A 19,111-nucleotide genomic window follows, 5' to 3' on the forward strand; every position below is an offset into this window, starting at 1 on the left:
TGCTTATGACCTCATCCTTTATAATGTCATGAATAATTGGTCTAAATAATTAATTAATGTCAAATGCATTAAAAAAAAAGCTTGTGGTTTCATTCTATCTCTTCTCCTCTTACTCCTACTCAGTAACAATTCCATGGTCCTGATCTGTCTGGCCCTATACAATACACTACGGTTGATATGTTTCTACCCACTACCTATTTGTCTGTTGCTGTTTTCTACTTTATATTTGCTCTTTTCATGCTTTTGACTACCTCCTAACAGGCGCTCTGCTCTCTTTCTAGTCTCTTTCTTGTTTTCAATTTGCCTTTATGCAAAATATTTGCAATGACATGCTGCCAATGTGTTGTTCTACTCTGTGTTATTTTCATTTCCTGTTGTGTTTATGTTGCATTAAAGAACACTGTGTTCCTTTGTTTTTCATGTGTTTATCGTCATTTTAAAATAAACAGTTAAAAAATAAAGTCAGTGGGTATGAGTCCATATAACAAGACAGATTGTTATGGCAGAGATAGGAGTCATTTGTGCTAAAATAGCAACAATACCAGACTACAGAATTACTATGATCACATCCTGTTTCATTGTATGTGGGATTTAATTGTCATAGACTGTCTACCTACGCCAAGACTTATTAAATACATCATATAATGACATACTTGCCTACTCTCCCGGCATTCATGGGAGGCTCCCGAATTTCGGGGAGTCCTCACGGACTCCCGGAAGAGTAGGCAAAGCTCCCGCATTTGCAAAAATTCACGGCAGTGAATGGAGGGGGCGGGGCTTAACCATGTCATTAAGCTCCACCCCCTCCACTCAATGCCGTGAATGTCGGCTTTTTATAGTGGGGGCGGGGCTATAGTGACTTCTCCCCCGGATCTTCCGGGGAAGAAATCTTAAAAGTTGGCATGTATGTATAATGATTCTAAGTCAGTCATCTTGTAGATGATGAAAAACAGCCACAGCCACACTATGCAAAGCATCTACAGCCACTTCCACTTTACTGTGTACTATAACTAAAATATATGATTTTTTTTTTATAGTTACAGGTAGTATCTATGAATATAATTCAAAGTCTGGGGCAAGAAGATGGAAGGACACAAAGAACCCAATAAACCCAGAACATACATCACAGAAAATGGCTGTGAATCTAACTGAACAACCATCCCCTCCAATAACATCAAGTGGTACCCCAAGCAAGAAGGACAAAATTCCCAATAGTGCAGTCAAAGCAGAAGAAGTGATAAATCCTACAAAGCCTGTAACCCCAAACAAACTTCAAACACCTGAACAAACAGTCAAGATAGAGCCTGAAAATAAAAATCCTCCCAGCAGATCTCCCCTTTTACCAAGACTCACTCCAAAGGTATCTCCTAAAATGCCAAGAACTCCAATTGAGTGAAATGATCATGGCATGAAGCAATATACCTCAATGCATTAATCTGCATTGTGAATGCTGTCATTGACATCCGTTAGCACTCCAGCTGCTGCTAAACTTAGTTAGCCGACTGAGCAATGAATGAGACGTATGTCATCAACAACTGGAGTACTGTAGGTCGTACATGCCAGTTTTCTGCTACCCGCCTGTATATGAATTATTTAATCTCTGTCCAGCACTCTAATGTGTCACAGTACAATTTTTATATATTTACATATACATATTTCTGAATATATTATAATTAATATGAATGGCATTAATTTTGTGTTAATTTTGTTTGTGGTATCAAGATAATGAAATAATAAAGCAGTACAAGAAATGAGCAATTTGTCCAGTAGCTGAATTTACTTTTCTCATCCAACCAATCACACATCACAAAGGACATGACTTTTCTAGATATGTAAAACACAATATAAAAGGCTTATTTAATATACAATATGTCTCGGCACAACCTGGGTAAGATTGTGGGATTTACATTACGCTCATAGCTCAGGGGAGATTTTGTATCTACTAACTAACAAACAACAATCAACCTTGTTTGCCATTTGTTAGTTACCATTTCTTTTATTGTGCAAATGCACCCAATATTTGATGCATGTCCATTTCCCAGTCTGTGGAAAAACCATCATAACAGTGAATGCATCCTCATTTGCGTTCCTTCTACTTTATAATTTTCATATAATATATTGCATGGTTTAGAACCATTTGTGTCTTAAATTAATTATTAGAATGAGAGGAAACTAGGACTGTCTATTTTACATGTGTCACTTTTTGGGGTTTTAAATGTGGCAGAAGAGCACATTTCTAGGCAAAATATAACTGGAAGATGCAAAATACATCCCATTAAAAAGTATGGTTTACTCTTGAATAATCAGGTCCTTGTAACCTAATCCGTACTCAGCAAGGCACGTCCAGAGCGGCTCACCTCATGCCATCATTAAGGGAAAACTATAGTACCCTGCTGGCGCCACCATTTGGTCCATATAGCCATGTGGATTTTCATAAAATCAGGCTCTGCTCAGGACAGTCCCTCTACCCAGGAGCTGCTCAGGTGAAAGCTGCCCATAGATGCCATGATTCAAGGCAACCACCAATCCTGACCTACATCTAATCAGGGTATATCAGATGTCAGTATGTACACATGGATTTGCCACAGGATTCTTCCACTCAACCCAAGTGCCAAACACTGGGATCTGTCTGTGCATAGTCACCTTAAGTCAGGCTTCCTGTTATAGCTCTTCTTACTTGGGTATCAGATCACTAGTGAAGCTGCTGTATATACAGTCACACGACTCACATGCACTACTTTTATAGCTTGTATTAATATGATTGGTCCCTTTTTTTCCCTAATTCTGCCTTATTATCAGGTTAATTTCCCAAAACTCTACTCTGGGGATTCAATTCAGCACAAAGTCCCATAGGAGCCTGGCATGAGGTGAGGCTCTGCACACTCCCCATTATTAAGGTAGAGAAAGCTCTGCTAATTTTTAATCGCACCCCAAAAATGAGGGGAGATTTAATTCCAAACTACAATGTGGAATGTTATTGTGTAAAGCACCTACGGGACCTCCTGCTGAATTGAATCCGCCCATATGTTTCATTTTATCAGCACAGCAATACGTAGATGCATAATCCTATGAAGGGTTTTAGTATTACTATTCTATAGCCTGCTGCTCCTGAAACTTTTATTGCTTCTCTGTGCCACTAAATTAAAGAAATCAAAAAAAATTATTTGGAAGGAATTGCTGAGCCTCTGAGATTGTATAAGGTTTTACATGCATTACAAGGATGTCATTTAAAAATGGCATATTAAAGGGCGTGGAGTTGTGCATAGGGTGGCAGGGTTGGCCCTCTGTTGCACATCAAAATGTAATTACTTTCTTACAGATTGGATTAGTTGGTGGTTTGAACCATGAAACAGTGTGGAAAAGTAGCAAAGGTGTAAATACAGGGATGTATATCAAATGGTATTGCTCTGTGATATATGTGTCTTGTTTCTGGTGGCCCAATGCGTAAAGTCCATGTTTTATGTGTTTGAGAACCAGTTCTTAAAAAAGATAAATATGTGTAATATTCTTTATTATTTTCCTTTACTGTCTGAATATAATCCACTAATCTACTCTCCAACGTGCAGTTTGATGACATGCTTTGGTTGGAAAGTATTTCACAGGAGAATGTGAAAGAGAACCAGCAAAGACCAAATACCTCTACTATGAGACTGTCAAAACCTTGTGCCAAGATTTCCATTAGGGAGTGTGTACACAAGTGCCGTTAAAGATCAAATGTTGTAAATGAGATAATGTATAATAAATCAGATTACCAGATGGAAATCAGGACCAGCCTCTATGTGCAATTGGTTGAATGTACTGAATCATTAACGGTGCGGAATTATACTCTGGTGATTTTATCGACATTTCATTGTGGAATGTGAGGTGAAACATGAAGGAAGTGTTTCTCAAAACGGTGTGCCAAAACAAAGAATAGTTTTTTTGGATTAGGCAAGAAGAATATTTCAGAATAATATAGGGAAATGTGGAAATACAGACATTTTCTTACAAAATCTGAAGAATGAAGTTAATGATTTATATGGTCATTTAGTTTCCTTTTTGGCTTTGGACTCAATAATAAGGCAACACTTCCCCCCCCCCCCCCCCCCAAGTTTTAGCTCAGAGGGCAAGACCAGACTCAGCAGCCTATTAGGAAAATTTTAAAGGGAAAAAAAAATGCAGGTGGCCAAGTGTCCCAGCCCAAGGTAGCCCACACTGGGAGCCTGCCACTGTCCCACCCTCGTGTTAATATATAAAAACACATGCTATATTTTAGTAAACATTCATTAAAAAACTAAAGAATACTCCATGTTTAAATGTACTAGGAATGGCTGATTCACACTTTTTGACTTCTGCAAAACCAGGTTTGTGTTTTGAATTATCAGAGTGAAAAAAGTAACCTAATTTAAAAGATTACAAACGCATCATATAGATAGTTTGAAGTTAAAACATGTCTCTATATATAATAAAAAATGTAAAGTCGTTTTTATATAAGACATAAGGTCTATAGTCTATACTGCTTTATTAGGTGTCAGTGTTGGAGATTGCTAATTTCATATATCTAACATAAATTTTCAGGCTTCCACCCTAAATCCCTTCTTTGTTGATATTTGAATAAAGTTACAAGGTTATTGATAGTTATTTTGCCACAGTATTTGTTTGTGTATATACTTTAATGGCATGTCTTCATAATGATTTAATAATTAGGATATAGAGTAGCTTTTAAAATGACTTGTGCGTCACTAGTAAATAATAGTATCTGTTTACTGACCTTTAATTTATTCTATTATAATCTTAAGTATATAATCTTGGCATGTTGTAAGCTTGTTCCTTGCTACTTGAAAGGATTAATTAAATAAAGGATGTCAATCAAATTGGAGTGATGCAAGCTTTCTACAAGAGAGGAGACAACTAGTAATAATACGATCAGGTTACCACCAAGGACAGGCATATACAGTTTTTTCTCTCCTAGGCTTTAAAGACAGGCAGGTATATTTGATACACTGGAGATTTAGCACTAATTTTATTGTTCCTGTGACATGTGAATAAATGAGCAGAGGAAGTCAGAGGCAAGGCCTAAACACATAGTTGCCGACTTTGTGACTCTGTCCTGTCCTCTGGGAGGACATGGGTAGGAGGGGGCGCGGTGACGTAGTTGCATCATCATAGCTATGCCCCCATTAGAAAATGCCTAAAGTCACTGTATTGAAGGGCAGGGGCGGGGCTTAATGACACAATTAAGCCCCGTCCCAGATATTTAATGCCGTGAATTTTGGCATTTTTTAGGATTTGGGAGGGCTGTCTACTCTTCCGGAAGTCTGAGAGGATTCCCCGAAATTCGGGAGCCTCCCAGACATTCCGGGAGAGTAGGCAAGTATGCCTAAACATTGAAAACAAAAGATAAAGGTCACATATAATCTTTTCTTATTTTACCCTTGTTTTTTTTTAAATGCTAACTTCACTAGTTTTGGGTAATTGAATTCCCAGATATATCAGGAAAATTAGGCAAATGGTTGTTTGTCCATGGGAAGCTCTTTGTAAACTGAAATGGAAGAGGAGCCAATAGATACATTATAAGTAATCTAAGCAGTTAAGTGATTCTTTTGTAGAAGTGATCATTCAGGACCAAATATTTCCAACAGAGATTAGCAATTCAGAATTGGAGAAATCATAATCATCAGCTATTTATATAGCGCCACTAATTCCGCAGCGCTGTACAGAGAACTTACTCACATCAGTCTCTGCCCCATTGGAGCTTACATTCTAAATTCCGTAACACACACAGACAGAGAGACTAGGGTCAATTTTTATAGCAGCCAATTAACCTACTAGTATGTTTGTGGAGTGTGGGAGGAAACCAGAGCGCCTGGAGGAAACCCATACAACACGGAGAGGACATAACAATCCCAATTTTGTGAGGCAAAATTTGCTAGCCACTAAGCCACTGTGAGATCAAAGTTTCCGGGGGGTAAAATTCCAAAATGTGTGTGTGTGTGTGTGTGTGTGTGTGTGTGTATATATATATATATATATATATATATATACAGTATATATATATATATCTCCCTCCCCCCTGTTCTCATCTACCATTTTAGAGCAGACAGCGTGTAGGGAGGAAAGTGACTTGCAGGCTGTGCAAGTGCATCTTGCACGGCCTGCACCATCTTTTTCTCTCACATTACCCTTTTTTGCACACATGATGTCGTGAAGGATCTAGAAGGAGATCTTCCAGTCAACTGAAATGCAAAACTGATAATAAGCGAGGAATATTCAGCTGGTGTGACACTTGGGAGGGCAGGTTAAATTATGTATTGTACAATAAATTCATAGTACAGAATAGAAATAAAATGCTAGTTGGTGTGCACTGTGATTAATTAAAATTAATCAACAATTAGGGTGGCATTGTGATTTGTAAGGACAAGTTAGACCTTTCTGTATATTTTGAACCATCCGGCATGCTTCCAAGAGTGGCAGTGGTCCTGATGTGGATCCACACATGGTACTACAAACTCTGGATTTTCGAGGACAACATTGCAAATAGTATAGTGGGAAAACCACTGGTAAAATGCTCACGGCCTGGATAATTTATCCCTACACTACAATGAAAGAGCTGTTCATGCAAACACTAAATCCCGGTCAGAGGAAAAAATGAGTAACCAGCGCATGCTCGATTCTGAATTTTCTCTTTGACCCTTACTTATCCGGTGGTTTGTGTAAACAGAGCTTGTACTTTTGCACAGAAATCAATGATTGGAGAAAGCTCAAGTGTGCTTGTTTGAACAAGCTTTTTATGTTTATATTTCATATTTCACTAGTTACCGTTCCAAATTATTTTGTTAGCTGCATTATAAGGTGATGAGGGTCCCAAAACAGGAACTATGATATTATGGGCCTGATACATTAATGAGAGTAAGGCAAATGAGCAAGTTTTCTCCTGGACACAAAAATGTTACAATGCAAGGGATGCAAATTAGTTTTTTATTTTTGCACATAAGTTAAATACTGTCTATTTTTTCATGTAGCACACAAATACTTGATAGCTTATTTGTACACTGAAATTTAAAGCTGATCTAGGACATGCGTTACACCAACTATAAATCTGCCATCACATTTTAAATTTACATCCCCACTCCGATGCAACATGGTTTTGCGAAGGCGCAAAGTTACTCATTTTTTTTTTGCTTTAATGAATCAGGCCCTATGTCGAAGTCAGCAAATTGGATAAAGTCATTTCAATTAAAGTCTAGCAAACTTGGTTGTCTTTGTCTGAAAAGATGCGTACGGTACGCTATGACGTACAAGGGCACGCTACGGCGTGAAAGGGCGTACGCATCCACTACACGTGGCAGCAACAGTAATCGGTCTTTTACCGTACATTCGCACAAACACGCATACTTATAAAATAGTACACATTAATGGTAGTTGCAACACATAGTCAGTTATGTCGAAATATAGTAGTATTTATATGATATATCAGAGTTACATGCATATTAGTGAAATACACGGAATGGGTTAAAGGAATAACATCATGAGTGGTATCATAATGAACCTTATTACATATCCTACTGTTTGATTCACTCTACGAGGGAATCGCAGAGTGCATACGCAAGTTATAAATGATAGGAAATTATGAACTACTTAAGACTAAGGAATCCGGGCGGGAAGAGCAGAGCATACCCCCTGCAGAGATGACCCCCTCCTTTGGATTCCTTAGGATGAACCAGCCAATGATTGACGACCCCTTGGACATTCCTGAGACCCGGACCAATAGATGCAAGCTATACCATCTTCATTGTATTACTGTATTTGATTGTGTATATAAGCAGCAGCTTGTGATCCAGAGTGCAGACATCTTGTCCCCAGACTTCAGGATTGAATGACTGCACTGGATCCAGAGCGCCTGCGATAAGTAACGGCTGTATTTACTATTACTTCGCTTGAGCATATTTTTCCACTTATTGCGAATAAATCTTTGTGCTTTGGAAACACAAATCGAGGTTCGACAATCGTTATTGGTTAGCGATAAAACGCACATAACAATTTGGGGGCTCGTGAGCTTTGGAGGTTTCATTGCCGATGATACGCAAGACCAACGGATTTCGGTTCCTCAACAAAGGGTGGAGACGCGTCATAAACGGGTAAGAACGCATTGTGTTCAAAACCTGAATTTTACTCTGTGTTGTGAAACCGAATGTCCGTTTTGCATTATCTAGGGCACGCTAACTAGAACCTAGGGACAAAAGAGAAAACTGTTTCTTTTTTCTGTCATTGTGCGTTTTAACTGTATTGCATTGCTTAGCGTATGTGTATTTCCTGCTGTGCGTACGCGAACTTCCGGTAGACTTGCCACGTGGTTAAACAATCGTTTTGATAGTTATTGTACGTGTATAGTATAATTACTTGTGAAAGCCTCTGAGGTATTATTACTGTTGTTGGGAACTTTTGATTTTCTGCGCAGAAAAGGTGTATAGTGTGTGATGTTGTAACGTAGATACACTGTTTTGTTGTGGATTGTGCTCAGTTGCTGTCTGACGAGGCGGATTGCCCAACTGAAGGACGGTATACAGGGCAGGTATACCGAATGCGAAAACCGGGTTTTCGCAAAGCGCTACCAATAGATCGCAAGGTTTGCTAATAATTAGTATTGGTAGGCAGTGCGATCCGATCGCACCGTTAGTGCGAATTGGTGAAGCAGCTAGGAGGAATTATACTGGAAAGGCAGGTTGATTGTATTAACTTGCGCTCCCAGCGATAATAAACTCAGCAGATTTTTGTGGTTGAGCCAGGGTATCGAGGAGCTGATAGCCCTTGGGGCCCACAGTGATATTTCTGTATTAGGGATCCTCGCCAGGGGCGAGAAAAGCGAGTGAACGCGGCTAAAGGAAATACGTTCACCGAGTATTATAGATCTCTAGCGGTGAGTATAGCAACAGAGTTGAAATTATTAGGTGGAAAGAACAGAGCATTGAGGTGTGTCTGTATTTCACATTTGCCCGGAAGGAACAGAGCATTGCGGTGTGTCTGTGTTCCGGGTAGAAGGTATATTGTTCAACATGGGTGCTAAGCATACGCTAGAGATGGTCAGTGTACTGCCTAAGGAAGGCCCTATTGGTTCAGCGAGGTTTCTCATGTGTAAGAAATATGGTGCATATGCAACTGTGTATTGTGACACGTGGGTCGGGATGACCAAAGACTGTGATAGGCCTTTCCCAACAATAGGGAGTTTTAATGCAGAGGTACTGAATACTGTAAAAGATAAAATATGGTTGATCAAGTCAACGAAAAAGAGAAATAGACATAATGATTGTTTAAAATTGTGGCAAATGGAAGGTAACACGTGGCAGAGCAGCGAATGCAAACCGGAAATAGGCGTGGCGAAAAGCGCGCGCAAGGCAGATGTAACCGTTGAGAAGCGTGGCGAACTCAGCGCAAGCGCGCCCCCGCCACCTTATGTGGCGGGAGGGGTAAGTACAGCCGTTGTTAAAACTGAAAATAGAAAAATTGCTAAGTTGTATCCTGTTTTAAACCAGTTTAAATCAAGTGTATCTGAAAGTGAAGATGAACCCACTGTGATTTCGGCCATTGCCCATGCCGTTAGTGTACTAGAGGCTCAGCGCAAGTATGAGAAAATGGCTGAGATAGGTGAGAGTAGCGTGATCACTAGGAGTGAAAGCGTTCTAAATCTAGGACCAGTAAATCCTGTAGTGTCTCCTGAAGTCAGTGTACCAGAGGGTGCGTTCCCGGTCCGCACAATATCAGTTCCCAATGGGAAACCGGATAAGGATGGTGTAGTTCCTTTAAGAAATGTTACAATGCATTGTCCCTGGACTAGATCAGAATTACGTTCCATTATGACTGAATTCCCAGATCCTAGAAAAGAGTTAGCTAAATGTCAGAAATTTGTTAAAGATTTAGGAAATGCTCACGAACCAACCAGTAAGGATTGGCGGGTAGTGTTGAGGGCGTGTCTTCCTCCCAATACTAACATACAAAAATTTATTGAAGATTGTTTGTTGGAGGAAGATGAAACCTTGACTGATGAGATTAACCAACGGAATATAGAACAAATTGTCAAACACTTAGCCATCTGTTTTCCAGTAGTAGTAAATTGGAGTAAGATTTTCACCATTAAACAAAAGGATAGTGAAACTGCCTCAGATTACTTTGCTAGAGCTATAACAGCGATCGCACGATTTACTGGGATATCCAACATAAGTGAGGACCCACATCACAGAGAGGTAGCTGTAGGAGTACTGATGGATGGCCTTAGAGAAAATTTAAAGACGAGAGTACAAACCACATTACCTAATTGGAGAGGCGTCACGGTAGACTCTCTTAGGGAGTCTGCTGTGGAGCATGACAAAAACCTTTTTAGAAAAAGGGAGGAGAAAAGTGATAGGTTAATGATGGTAAGTATACAGGCTCTAGAAAAGGTGCATACACGACCACCAGCATACAACCCATATAACCGGAAACCTAAAGTGATCAGGTGTTTTAACTGTAACGAGGAAGGACATTACGCTAGAGAGTGTAAAAAGGAAAGACTCAATACACAGAGAGATGGGTCACATAGATATCCTCCAAGGAGGGATTCACATAGACTAGAAGACTCACATCTACCCGCGCATATTACGGCAGCAAATGCTGCGCGGGAAATCAATAGTCAGCGGTAGGGGTCAGGTCATACCTGTAGTCTACAGCCAGTGAGGTTAACTGAGAGTCAGAGTGAAGAATCAACAATGATAGTTGACATAGCTGGTAGGAAACAAACTTTTCTTGTAGATACAGGGGCGGCCCGATCTGTGATAACCTCTCCTTTCAACCTACAGGTGACCAGCAAAACTATTCCAGCTATGGGGGTGACGGGAAAAGTGTTACATTATCCTCTAACTAAACCCGCCGAAGTTACTATCGGGCCTCTGCATACTAAGCATTCGTTTCTCTTGGCTGCAGCGGCTCCTACTAACTTGCTAGGGAGAGACTTGTTATGTAAAATGGGATGTGTCATATACTGTACTTCAGATGGTGTGTTCCTAGATATACCCGAGAAGGTTGCACATGAGGTACAGGACATATTGGACACCCCTCAAAGGTTAATGTTACACTCTCCTGTTATAGAACAAAGTCCATCTCAAGTAAAGGGGATGTTGCTGGAAATACCAGGTTCCCTATGGACCAGAGATGGACAGGACACTGGACTGATGGCAAACGTAGCCCCTGTCATGGTCAATCTAAAAAGTGGTAGGATAGCTCCAAAAATCCCACAGTATCCATTAAAACCGGAGGTGGAACTAGGGGTATATCCTGTTATTGAGAGGCTGTTACAACAAGGGATTTTAATTCGTACAGCCAGTACAGCAAATAGTCCCATTTTCCCTGTGAAGAAGAGTGGGGGGAGGGGCTATAGATTAGTCCAGGACTTAAGGGGAATTAACAAAGTTGTTGAGAGCCAATTCCCCGTAGTGCCGAATCCAGCTGTCATCCTCATGCAGATTCCACCGTCTGCCAGTCATTTTACTGTCATTGATCTATGTTCTGCTTTCTTCTCAGTCCCTCTTCACCCTGACTGCCAATACCTTTTTGCATTCTCCTACAGGGGAGTGCAATACACATGGACCAGACTACCCCAGGGGTTCATTGACAGCCCCAGTATTTTCTCCCAAGCCTTACATGACTGTTTGCAATCCTTTCAACCCCACAATGGGTCTGTTCTAATTCAATATGTGGACGATTTGTTGTTGTGCTCTGATTCTTTTATGTCATGTTTACATGATACTAAATTGTTGTTGCTTCATCTTTCACAAACAGGGCACAAGGTGGCAAAGGATCAATTACAGCCATGTCAGACTAAGGTCAAATACTTAAGGCACTGCCTCACTAAGGGGCTAAGACACCTGACAACCGACAGAATTGAGGCCATACAACACATGACCCTGCCACAGAGCCAGAAGCAGATTCGTACTTTCTTGGGGATGTGTGGATACTGTAGGTCATGGATCCCAGGTTTTTCTATTCTGGCATTACCATTGCAGAAGCTAGTCTCTTCCTCAAAACCAGAACGTGTCGTACACACAGAAGAGTCAGAGCAAGCGTTCTTTAATCTTAAAGATAGTCTGACAAGAGCACCTGCATTGGGAATACCTGATTATGAAAGGCCTTTTGAGCTATATTGTACAGAAGCTGATGGCTGTGCAGCAGGTGTCCTCGCACAGAAACATGGTGACGCTAGCAGACCGGTAGCATACTACAGTGCACAATTAGACAATGTGGCAAGATCACTCCCAACATGTCTCAGAAGTGTAGCAGCAACGGCCCTTCTAGTAAGTAAGAGCGAGGATGTAGTATTAGGACATAATTCAACCATCTATACACCCCATGCTGTATCAGCTCTGTTAAATTCAGCCCAAACCAGACATGTTTCTTCAGCTAGATTCACAAAGTGGGAACTAGCCCTGATGGCACCCTCAAACATCACCATCAAACGATGTAGCACCCTAAATCCAGCTACATACCTTCCGTATGTGTCTCAAGAGACACAAAGGGTGGGAGGTGAGGAGACCCTGGTTGATGATGAGTTAGGCAAGAATACTGACACGCATGACTGTATGGAACACCTGAATCAGACCTTTACTGCAAGGCCCGACATACGTGACACCCCCTTAGAAAATGTAGATTTTACGTTTTATACAGACGGAAGTTGCCATAGACAGACAGAGACAGGAGAGCTATGTACTGGTTACGCTGTTGTAGACGATCAGGATGTGGTAGAAGCTGAACCCCTTGGTCCACCTCACTCAGCCCAGGTGGCGGAACTAGTAGCACTAAAGAGAGCGTGTGAACTGGCAGAGGGTAAATCAGCCAATATATATACTGACTCTAGGTACGCCTTCGGGGTAGTGCACGATTTTGGGGCCCTTTGGCGTCTTAGAAACTTTACGACAGCAGCAGGTACACCAGTGGCACACTCACAACACATAAAAGGACTTCTGACAGCGATACAGTTACCCAGAACAGTAGCCGTCATAAAGTGCAAAGCCCATACCTTTGAAGAAGACCCAGTGTCATTGGGCAACAACAGGGCAGACGAAGCTGCTAAATGGGCAGCAGGGCAACCTATGACTGTATCGACCGAGACTATGATGGTTTTTCAGACATTAGACACGCAGAAATTAATTGAAATGCAAGATTTGTGTTCCCTGCAGGAGAAGGCGGTCTGGAAGGCGAAGGGATGTGGTCAAGAGTCCTCAGGACTCTGGAGGGATGGACAAGGTAAGCCTGTAGCTCCCCGAACATACTATCCAAGCCTGGCTGAAGCAGCACACGGCCTGACTCACCTGGGTAAAGAAGGTATGTGCAAACTGGTGAGAGCATACTGGTGTGCTCCCGGATTTTCCTCTCAAGCTGGTAAGAAAGCAATGTCATGTCTTACTTGTTTGAGGAAAAATGTTGGGAAAACTATTCCAACTGAGCCATCCCACATCCCTCCTACAGACGGACCTTTTCAGGTAATACAAATTGACTATATCCAATTACCACCGTGCAGGAATCTAAAGTATGTGTTAGTGTGTATTGATGTGTTTTCCGGTTGGGTAGAAGCATATCTGGCAGCCACTAATACTGCTGTGTTCACTGCAAAGAGAATTGTACAAGACTTTGTGTGTAGGTTCGGTATCCCTAGAATCATTGAAAGTGATAGGGGTACCCATTTTACTGGTGAGGTCTTCCAAAATATGTGTAAACTCATGGGAATCAGTAGCAGACTTCACACCCCTTACCGACCACAAGCCAGTGGTAAGGTGGAGAGAGTAAACGGTACTATAAAAAACAAACTAGGTAAGATAATGGCTGAAACTGGGTTGGCATGGCCTGAGGCTTTGCCGTTGGTCCTCCACAGCATTCGAACCACTCCTAGACCTCCTCTTAATCTGTCCCCCTTTGAGATACTGTTCGGACGACAACCTCATTTGATCGTGAGTCCACAAGACGACTTAAAGTGTAATAATGAAGTGACTGTACAATATCTTATAAGAATGAGTAGACAGCTGAAACAACAACAACAAAAACTAAAAATGCTGTCACCTGGTATGCCAGAGACGAACTGTCATGATGTTGAACCTGGAGACTATGTTATGATCCGCAATTTCTTACGTTCAGGTTGTTTAACAGACCGTTGGGAAGGCCCGTACCAAGTGCTGCTGACCAGTACTACATCACTGAAGGTTGCAGAGAGAGACACTTGGGTCCATTCCACCCATTGCAGGAGAGTCCATAATCCGGAGAAAGTGCAAGACAAGACTCAGACCGACGACATAGAGCTGTCCCTTGTGAGCCTGTTCCGGGAGACCTAAAGCCTGCAGTTGAGACACCTGAACCAGAGACGTTGCCTCAGAACTATCTTTCCAGCGATGGAGTGGCGGTTGTTGTTTTTCTTTTGTTCCAGGATTTTCCTTGTTTTTACTTTTTCTAGGACATTCTATTTTTGTGAAGGAGAATGGAGGATGGAGGAGAGTTCTGGGAGTGATACGGATGAAATGGAGGCCGAAGAAAAGTTAATAGGATATCCTGAGCAGCCCATTATCAAACTTGGTCCAGGGGTTATGAAAAGGTCTGCTAGCTCAGGAACTCGGAGGCAGTGTGAGGGGCTATTGTCTGATGAGTATTGTATCTGCAAGTTCTGCAACTCCCTAGTTGACGAGAGATGCATCCAACGATGCCAGTCCCCCAGTACTCTGAATATAGGCGGGCATCCTTTGGAGGATTATCACTCCCTGGTGGGTAAGGTGCTAAACCAAACTGAGTGTTGGGTGTGCTCTCACGTGCCTCAAGGGCAGCATAACATAGGACTAGTGCCATTCCCTTTAAACATATCCGAAGTACTCGAATTAAGTGGTGGGAGGCCCATAGAAGGGAGGTACAATAACACTAGGTCCCCTAGTCTGACGCTTCGACAATACTCCATAGGCAGATCTTTGCTGTGCCTAAACATATCTCATGCAAAGCGCCTGGAGAATTGGGAGGCTGACCTATCAGATCAGACAATGGCTCGCCACACTCATTTTAGAGAGAGACTCACAAGGTCACTACTAGGCAGGAATGCTGATGGAAGTCACAAGTTAGGGCGTATAACCAAACATAAGAAGGTATCTATTGGTAAAGTCTCTACAGATAAATGTGAAAATATCATTAATGCCGACACGTGTCTAGAGCAGATGGAGACACTAGGCATGGGTAGTTTTATCAAAACTCTGTGGGATATAATTCATGGGCATACTGTTCCTTATGTTCTCCCTGATGATGTGTATTTTGTTTGTGGAAGGAAAGCTTATTCCTGGGTGACTCCGAGTTCCAAGGGCTTGTGTTTCCTAGCTAAACTGGTTCCTGAAATCATGACTATTACTCATAAAGAAATGGTAGATATTCACAAGACTACATCACCACCATACATACACACACAGTATGAACACCGTGGCAAGAGAAATATGATTCCTGGTGAGGAACCCATAGCTACAAAATTGATTAGTGAAACTGCTGGTTTCCAAGTTATGGTTGCTCTAGATCTCACCAGGACCGCTCGGGGAACATTAAACTTTAAATATATCCAAGACCTAGCTAAATTAATAGATAATATCACCGAGATGTATGATGACACTTTCAGGTATACTGGAAGGGAGCTACAAGCGTACAAAAAGGAGTTGGTGCAACATAGACTGGTACTAAATTATCTCACCTCTATTACTGGTGGGTACTGTGTGACACTGGCCACCCAGTTCGGTGTCAAATGTTGCACGTACATTACTAATAATACTGAAGACCCTAAAGAGGTTATAGACCGGAAGATGGATGAAATTTTGCAGCTGAAATGGGAATTTCGAAAGAGCCATAATTCTTCGTTATATGAGGTCGGGGAAAAGGTGGCGGGTTGGTTCTCATGGTTGAACCCAGCAAAATGGTTCTCCGGTCTGGGGGAGTGGGTACAGGAAATGATTGCGAGTATAGGTAAGCTCCTTCTCCTTATACTGGGTGTCATCTTAGCAATTGGTTTAGTTGTCAAATGTGTTCCTACTGTGTTGAAGTGTGGAAAACGGTCTCATGGGAGTAACACTGAGAAAGAGACTGAAAGGGTGGTACCAGATACTGAGATCATGGTCTGTGAAAAAGTATTGTATAATCCTGGACTTGAAACGGTGATTGGGTGATAGTTTATTACACTATCAAAGGGTGGAACTGTCGAAGTCAGCAAATTGGATAAAGTCATTTCAATTAAAGTCTAGCAAACTTGGTTGTCTTTGTCTGAAAAGATGCGTACGGTACCCTATGACGTACAAGGGCACGCTACGGCGTGAAAGGGCGTACGCATCCACTACACGTGGCAGCAACAGTAATCGGTCTTTTACCGTACATTCGCACAAACACGCATACTTATAAAATAGTACACATTAATGGTAGTTGCAACACATAGTCAGTTATGTCGAAATATAGTAGTATTTATATGATATATCAGAGTTACATGCATATTAGTGAAATACACGGAATGGGTTAAAGGAATAACATCATGAGTGGTATCATAATGAACCTTATTACATATCCTACTGTTTGATTCACTCTGCGAGGGAATCGCAGAGTGCATACGCAAGTTATGAATGATAGGAAATTATGAACTACTTAAGACTAAGGAATCCGGGCGGGAAGAGCAGAGCATACCCCCTGCAGAGATGACCCCCTCCTTTGGATTCCTTAGGATGAACCAGCCAATGATTGACGACCCCTTGGACATTCCTGAGACCCGGACCAATAGATGCAAGCTATACCATCTTCATTGTATTACTGTATTTGATTGTGTATATAAGCAGCAGCTTGTGATCCAGAGTGCAGACATCTTGTCCCCAGACTTCAGGATTGAATGACTGCACTGGATCCAGAGCGCCTGCGATAAGTAACGGCTGTATTTACTATTACTTCGCTTGAGCATATTTTTCCACTTATTGCGAATAAATCTTTGTGCTTTGGAAACACAAATCGAGGTTCGACAATCGTTATTGGTTAGCGATAAAACGCACATAACACCCTATATGTAGAGCCCCTAATAATCCGTTATTGATCTACTGATAGGTGCGTGATTGTTATGTGCATGTAAATGAATTGTACTTGTACAACAATTTAAATGCAGTAAGACCCCCATATCCCTTCCCCTGACTGTACACTTTCTTAGGATTTACGCTTTTCTTCATTCCCCTCTCCTTCCCCTATATATTTCATTGGACATACCACATGACTTGCCTTCATTCAGAATGCAGGATAGTCCCCAACCAGTGTCGGAACTATCACTGGTGCAGCAGGTGCGGTGCTGTATTAGGAACTAGCGAGCTCTGGGCCCTGATTCGTTCCTCCTCGCTTCCCTACATTGGGGTCCATGGCTCGCTAGTTCTGCCTCTGTCACCAACAAAATCAGGACAGTTCTGAAGTATGTTGTGTATTACTGAAAGTGCAAAGTACAGAAGTTAATGCTTTTCTGCTGCAGTGTTGTTGTCAGTCTGGGTGTGATCACATGAACTCCACTCACCTGCAGATCAATCTGACACCTGCTCTGATTGGCTACCACTGCTTTAAATCCCTGTCAGGTTCACAGCTGGTGGTATTACACCCATCCTCAACTCTACACTGCTAACCTGTTATAGGTTGATGCTACATCTTATTGCAATTCTGTATATCTGATTATTCTGGTACAGATGCATCCTGCATCCCTGTTGCCATAGTAATCTCTGCTCAGCATCCCACTACCTATTCCTCTGTGGTGCCCATCTACCTGATTTAAGTCACCTCAACTCGAGATTAAGTCCTGGGGACAACAAAGTAACGACAAACATATCTGGTTCCATGGGAAAGGGAGTTGCTAAAGGTGAAGCTTTCATCTACAACAGGTTCTGATAACTTAACTAGTAATTCTTGAAAATAGTACTGGATATATTTACTCAGATTAGTACACATTTGATTCTTTACCTAATGTTAACTCTATTTTACTGTGCAGATGTGTTTTGTTTTATTGTAATGAAAGTGGGTCGCCATTTAACAACCTGAAAGAAACTGTTTAACACTATGGACATATTGCCTTTTGCAGTTTCCCTTATTTTACTAGAAACTCGGAGTATGTAAACTTTATCTTCACTTTACCAGACTTTACACGACTTTTCATTGTCCCTTGGAAAATGTTAAATGGAGGGTTAACTTATCTTTATTTGGTATATGCTTATACCCAGTGCTCGAGGTGGAGGTTTATATGGGGGTATACCACACAGCCACTTCTCTTATTGCGTTTATTGTAAAACTATCAAACTCACTCCCACATTCAATAGCCCCAATACCACCCCATCTTAAATTAATAGTCCCCACTATTAAATTGCCCAACCGTCACCCCACAAACAAAATAGCACCCATTAATTAGACACCACCTACATCACACACACTACATTGCCACAAGCCCCCGTGTCATCACACACACACACACACACACACACACACACACACACACACACACACACACACACACACATACACACATACACACACACTACCACAAGCCCCCTGTGCCATCACACACACACACTACCACAAGCCCCCTGTGCCATGACACACACACACACACTACCACAAGCCCCCTGTGCCATCTCACACACACACACACACACACACACACACACACACTACCACAAGCCCCCTGTGCCATCACACACACATTACTGTGTCCCTTTATCACAACCACGCTGTGCCCCCTTATGATCACACTGCGCCCTCCATGCTGCTTTTCCTTCCTTCATCTGGCCCCCCTTCATCACTTTGTTCCATGCTGCTCCCCTTTCATCACTCTGTGCCATGCTGCCCCCACCCTCCCCTTCAGGCACACTTTAAAAATCGGCACCCGGCACACTGTCAAAATCGGCCGGGTACACACTACGGAAATTTCGACCAACTTTTTATGCCGAGCAATTTTACATGTGATCGATGGTCCGATCGCTCGGTCCATGGACTGCATACACACTAGCCTTGTTTAGGATGAGAAAGGGAAGAGCGGACATCCCTTTAGCGACTTTTTACAGCCATGTTGTCGTGGGCAATGATTTTAATTTCGTACACACTG

General features: G+C 41.8%; 1 protein-coding gene across 1 annotated transcript in view; it reads left to right on the forward strand.

Annotated features, from left to right (window-relative positions):
- The window catches only part of CDHR3 (cadherin related family member 3), a 47,339-nt gene extending 45,866 nt beyond the window's left edge, over positions 1–1,473 (forward strand). The window contains 1 exon segment of the mRNA XM_075205275.1: positions 1,038–1,473. Coding sequence (XP_075061376.1) covers positions 1,038–1,396 — 359 coding nt within the window. The 3' untranslated portion in view covers positions 1,397–1,473.
- The last annotated feature ends 17,638 nt before the right edge of the window (positions 1,474–19,111 follow it).

The sequence above is a fragment of the Mixophyes fleayi genome, chromosome 4 (genome assembly GCF_038048845.1).
Source record: "Mixophyes fleayi isolate aMixFle1 chromosome 4, aMixFle1.hap1, whole genome shotgun sequence".
Taxonomy (NCBI): Eukaryota; Metazoa; Chordata; class Amphibia; order Anura; family Limnodynastidae; genus Mixophyes; species Mixophyes fleayi.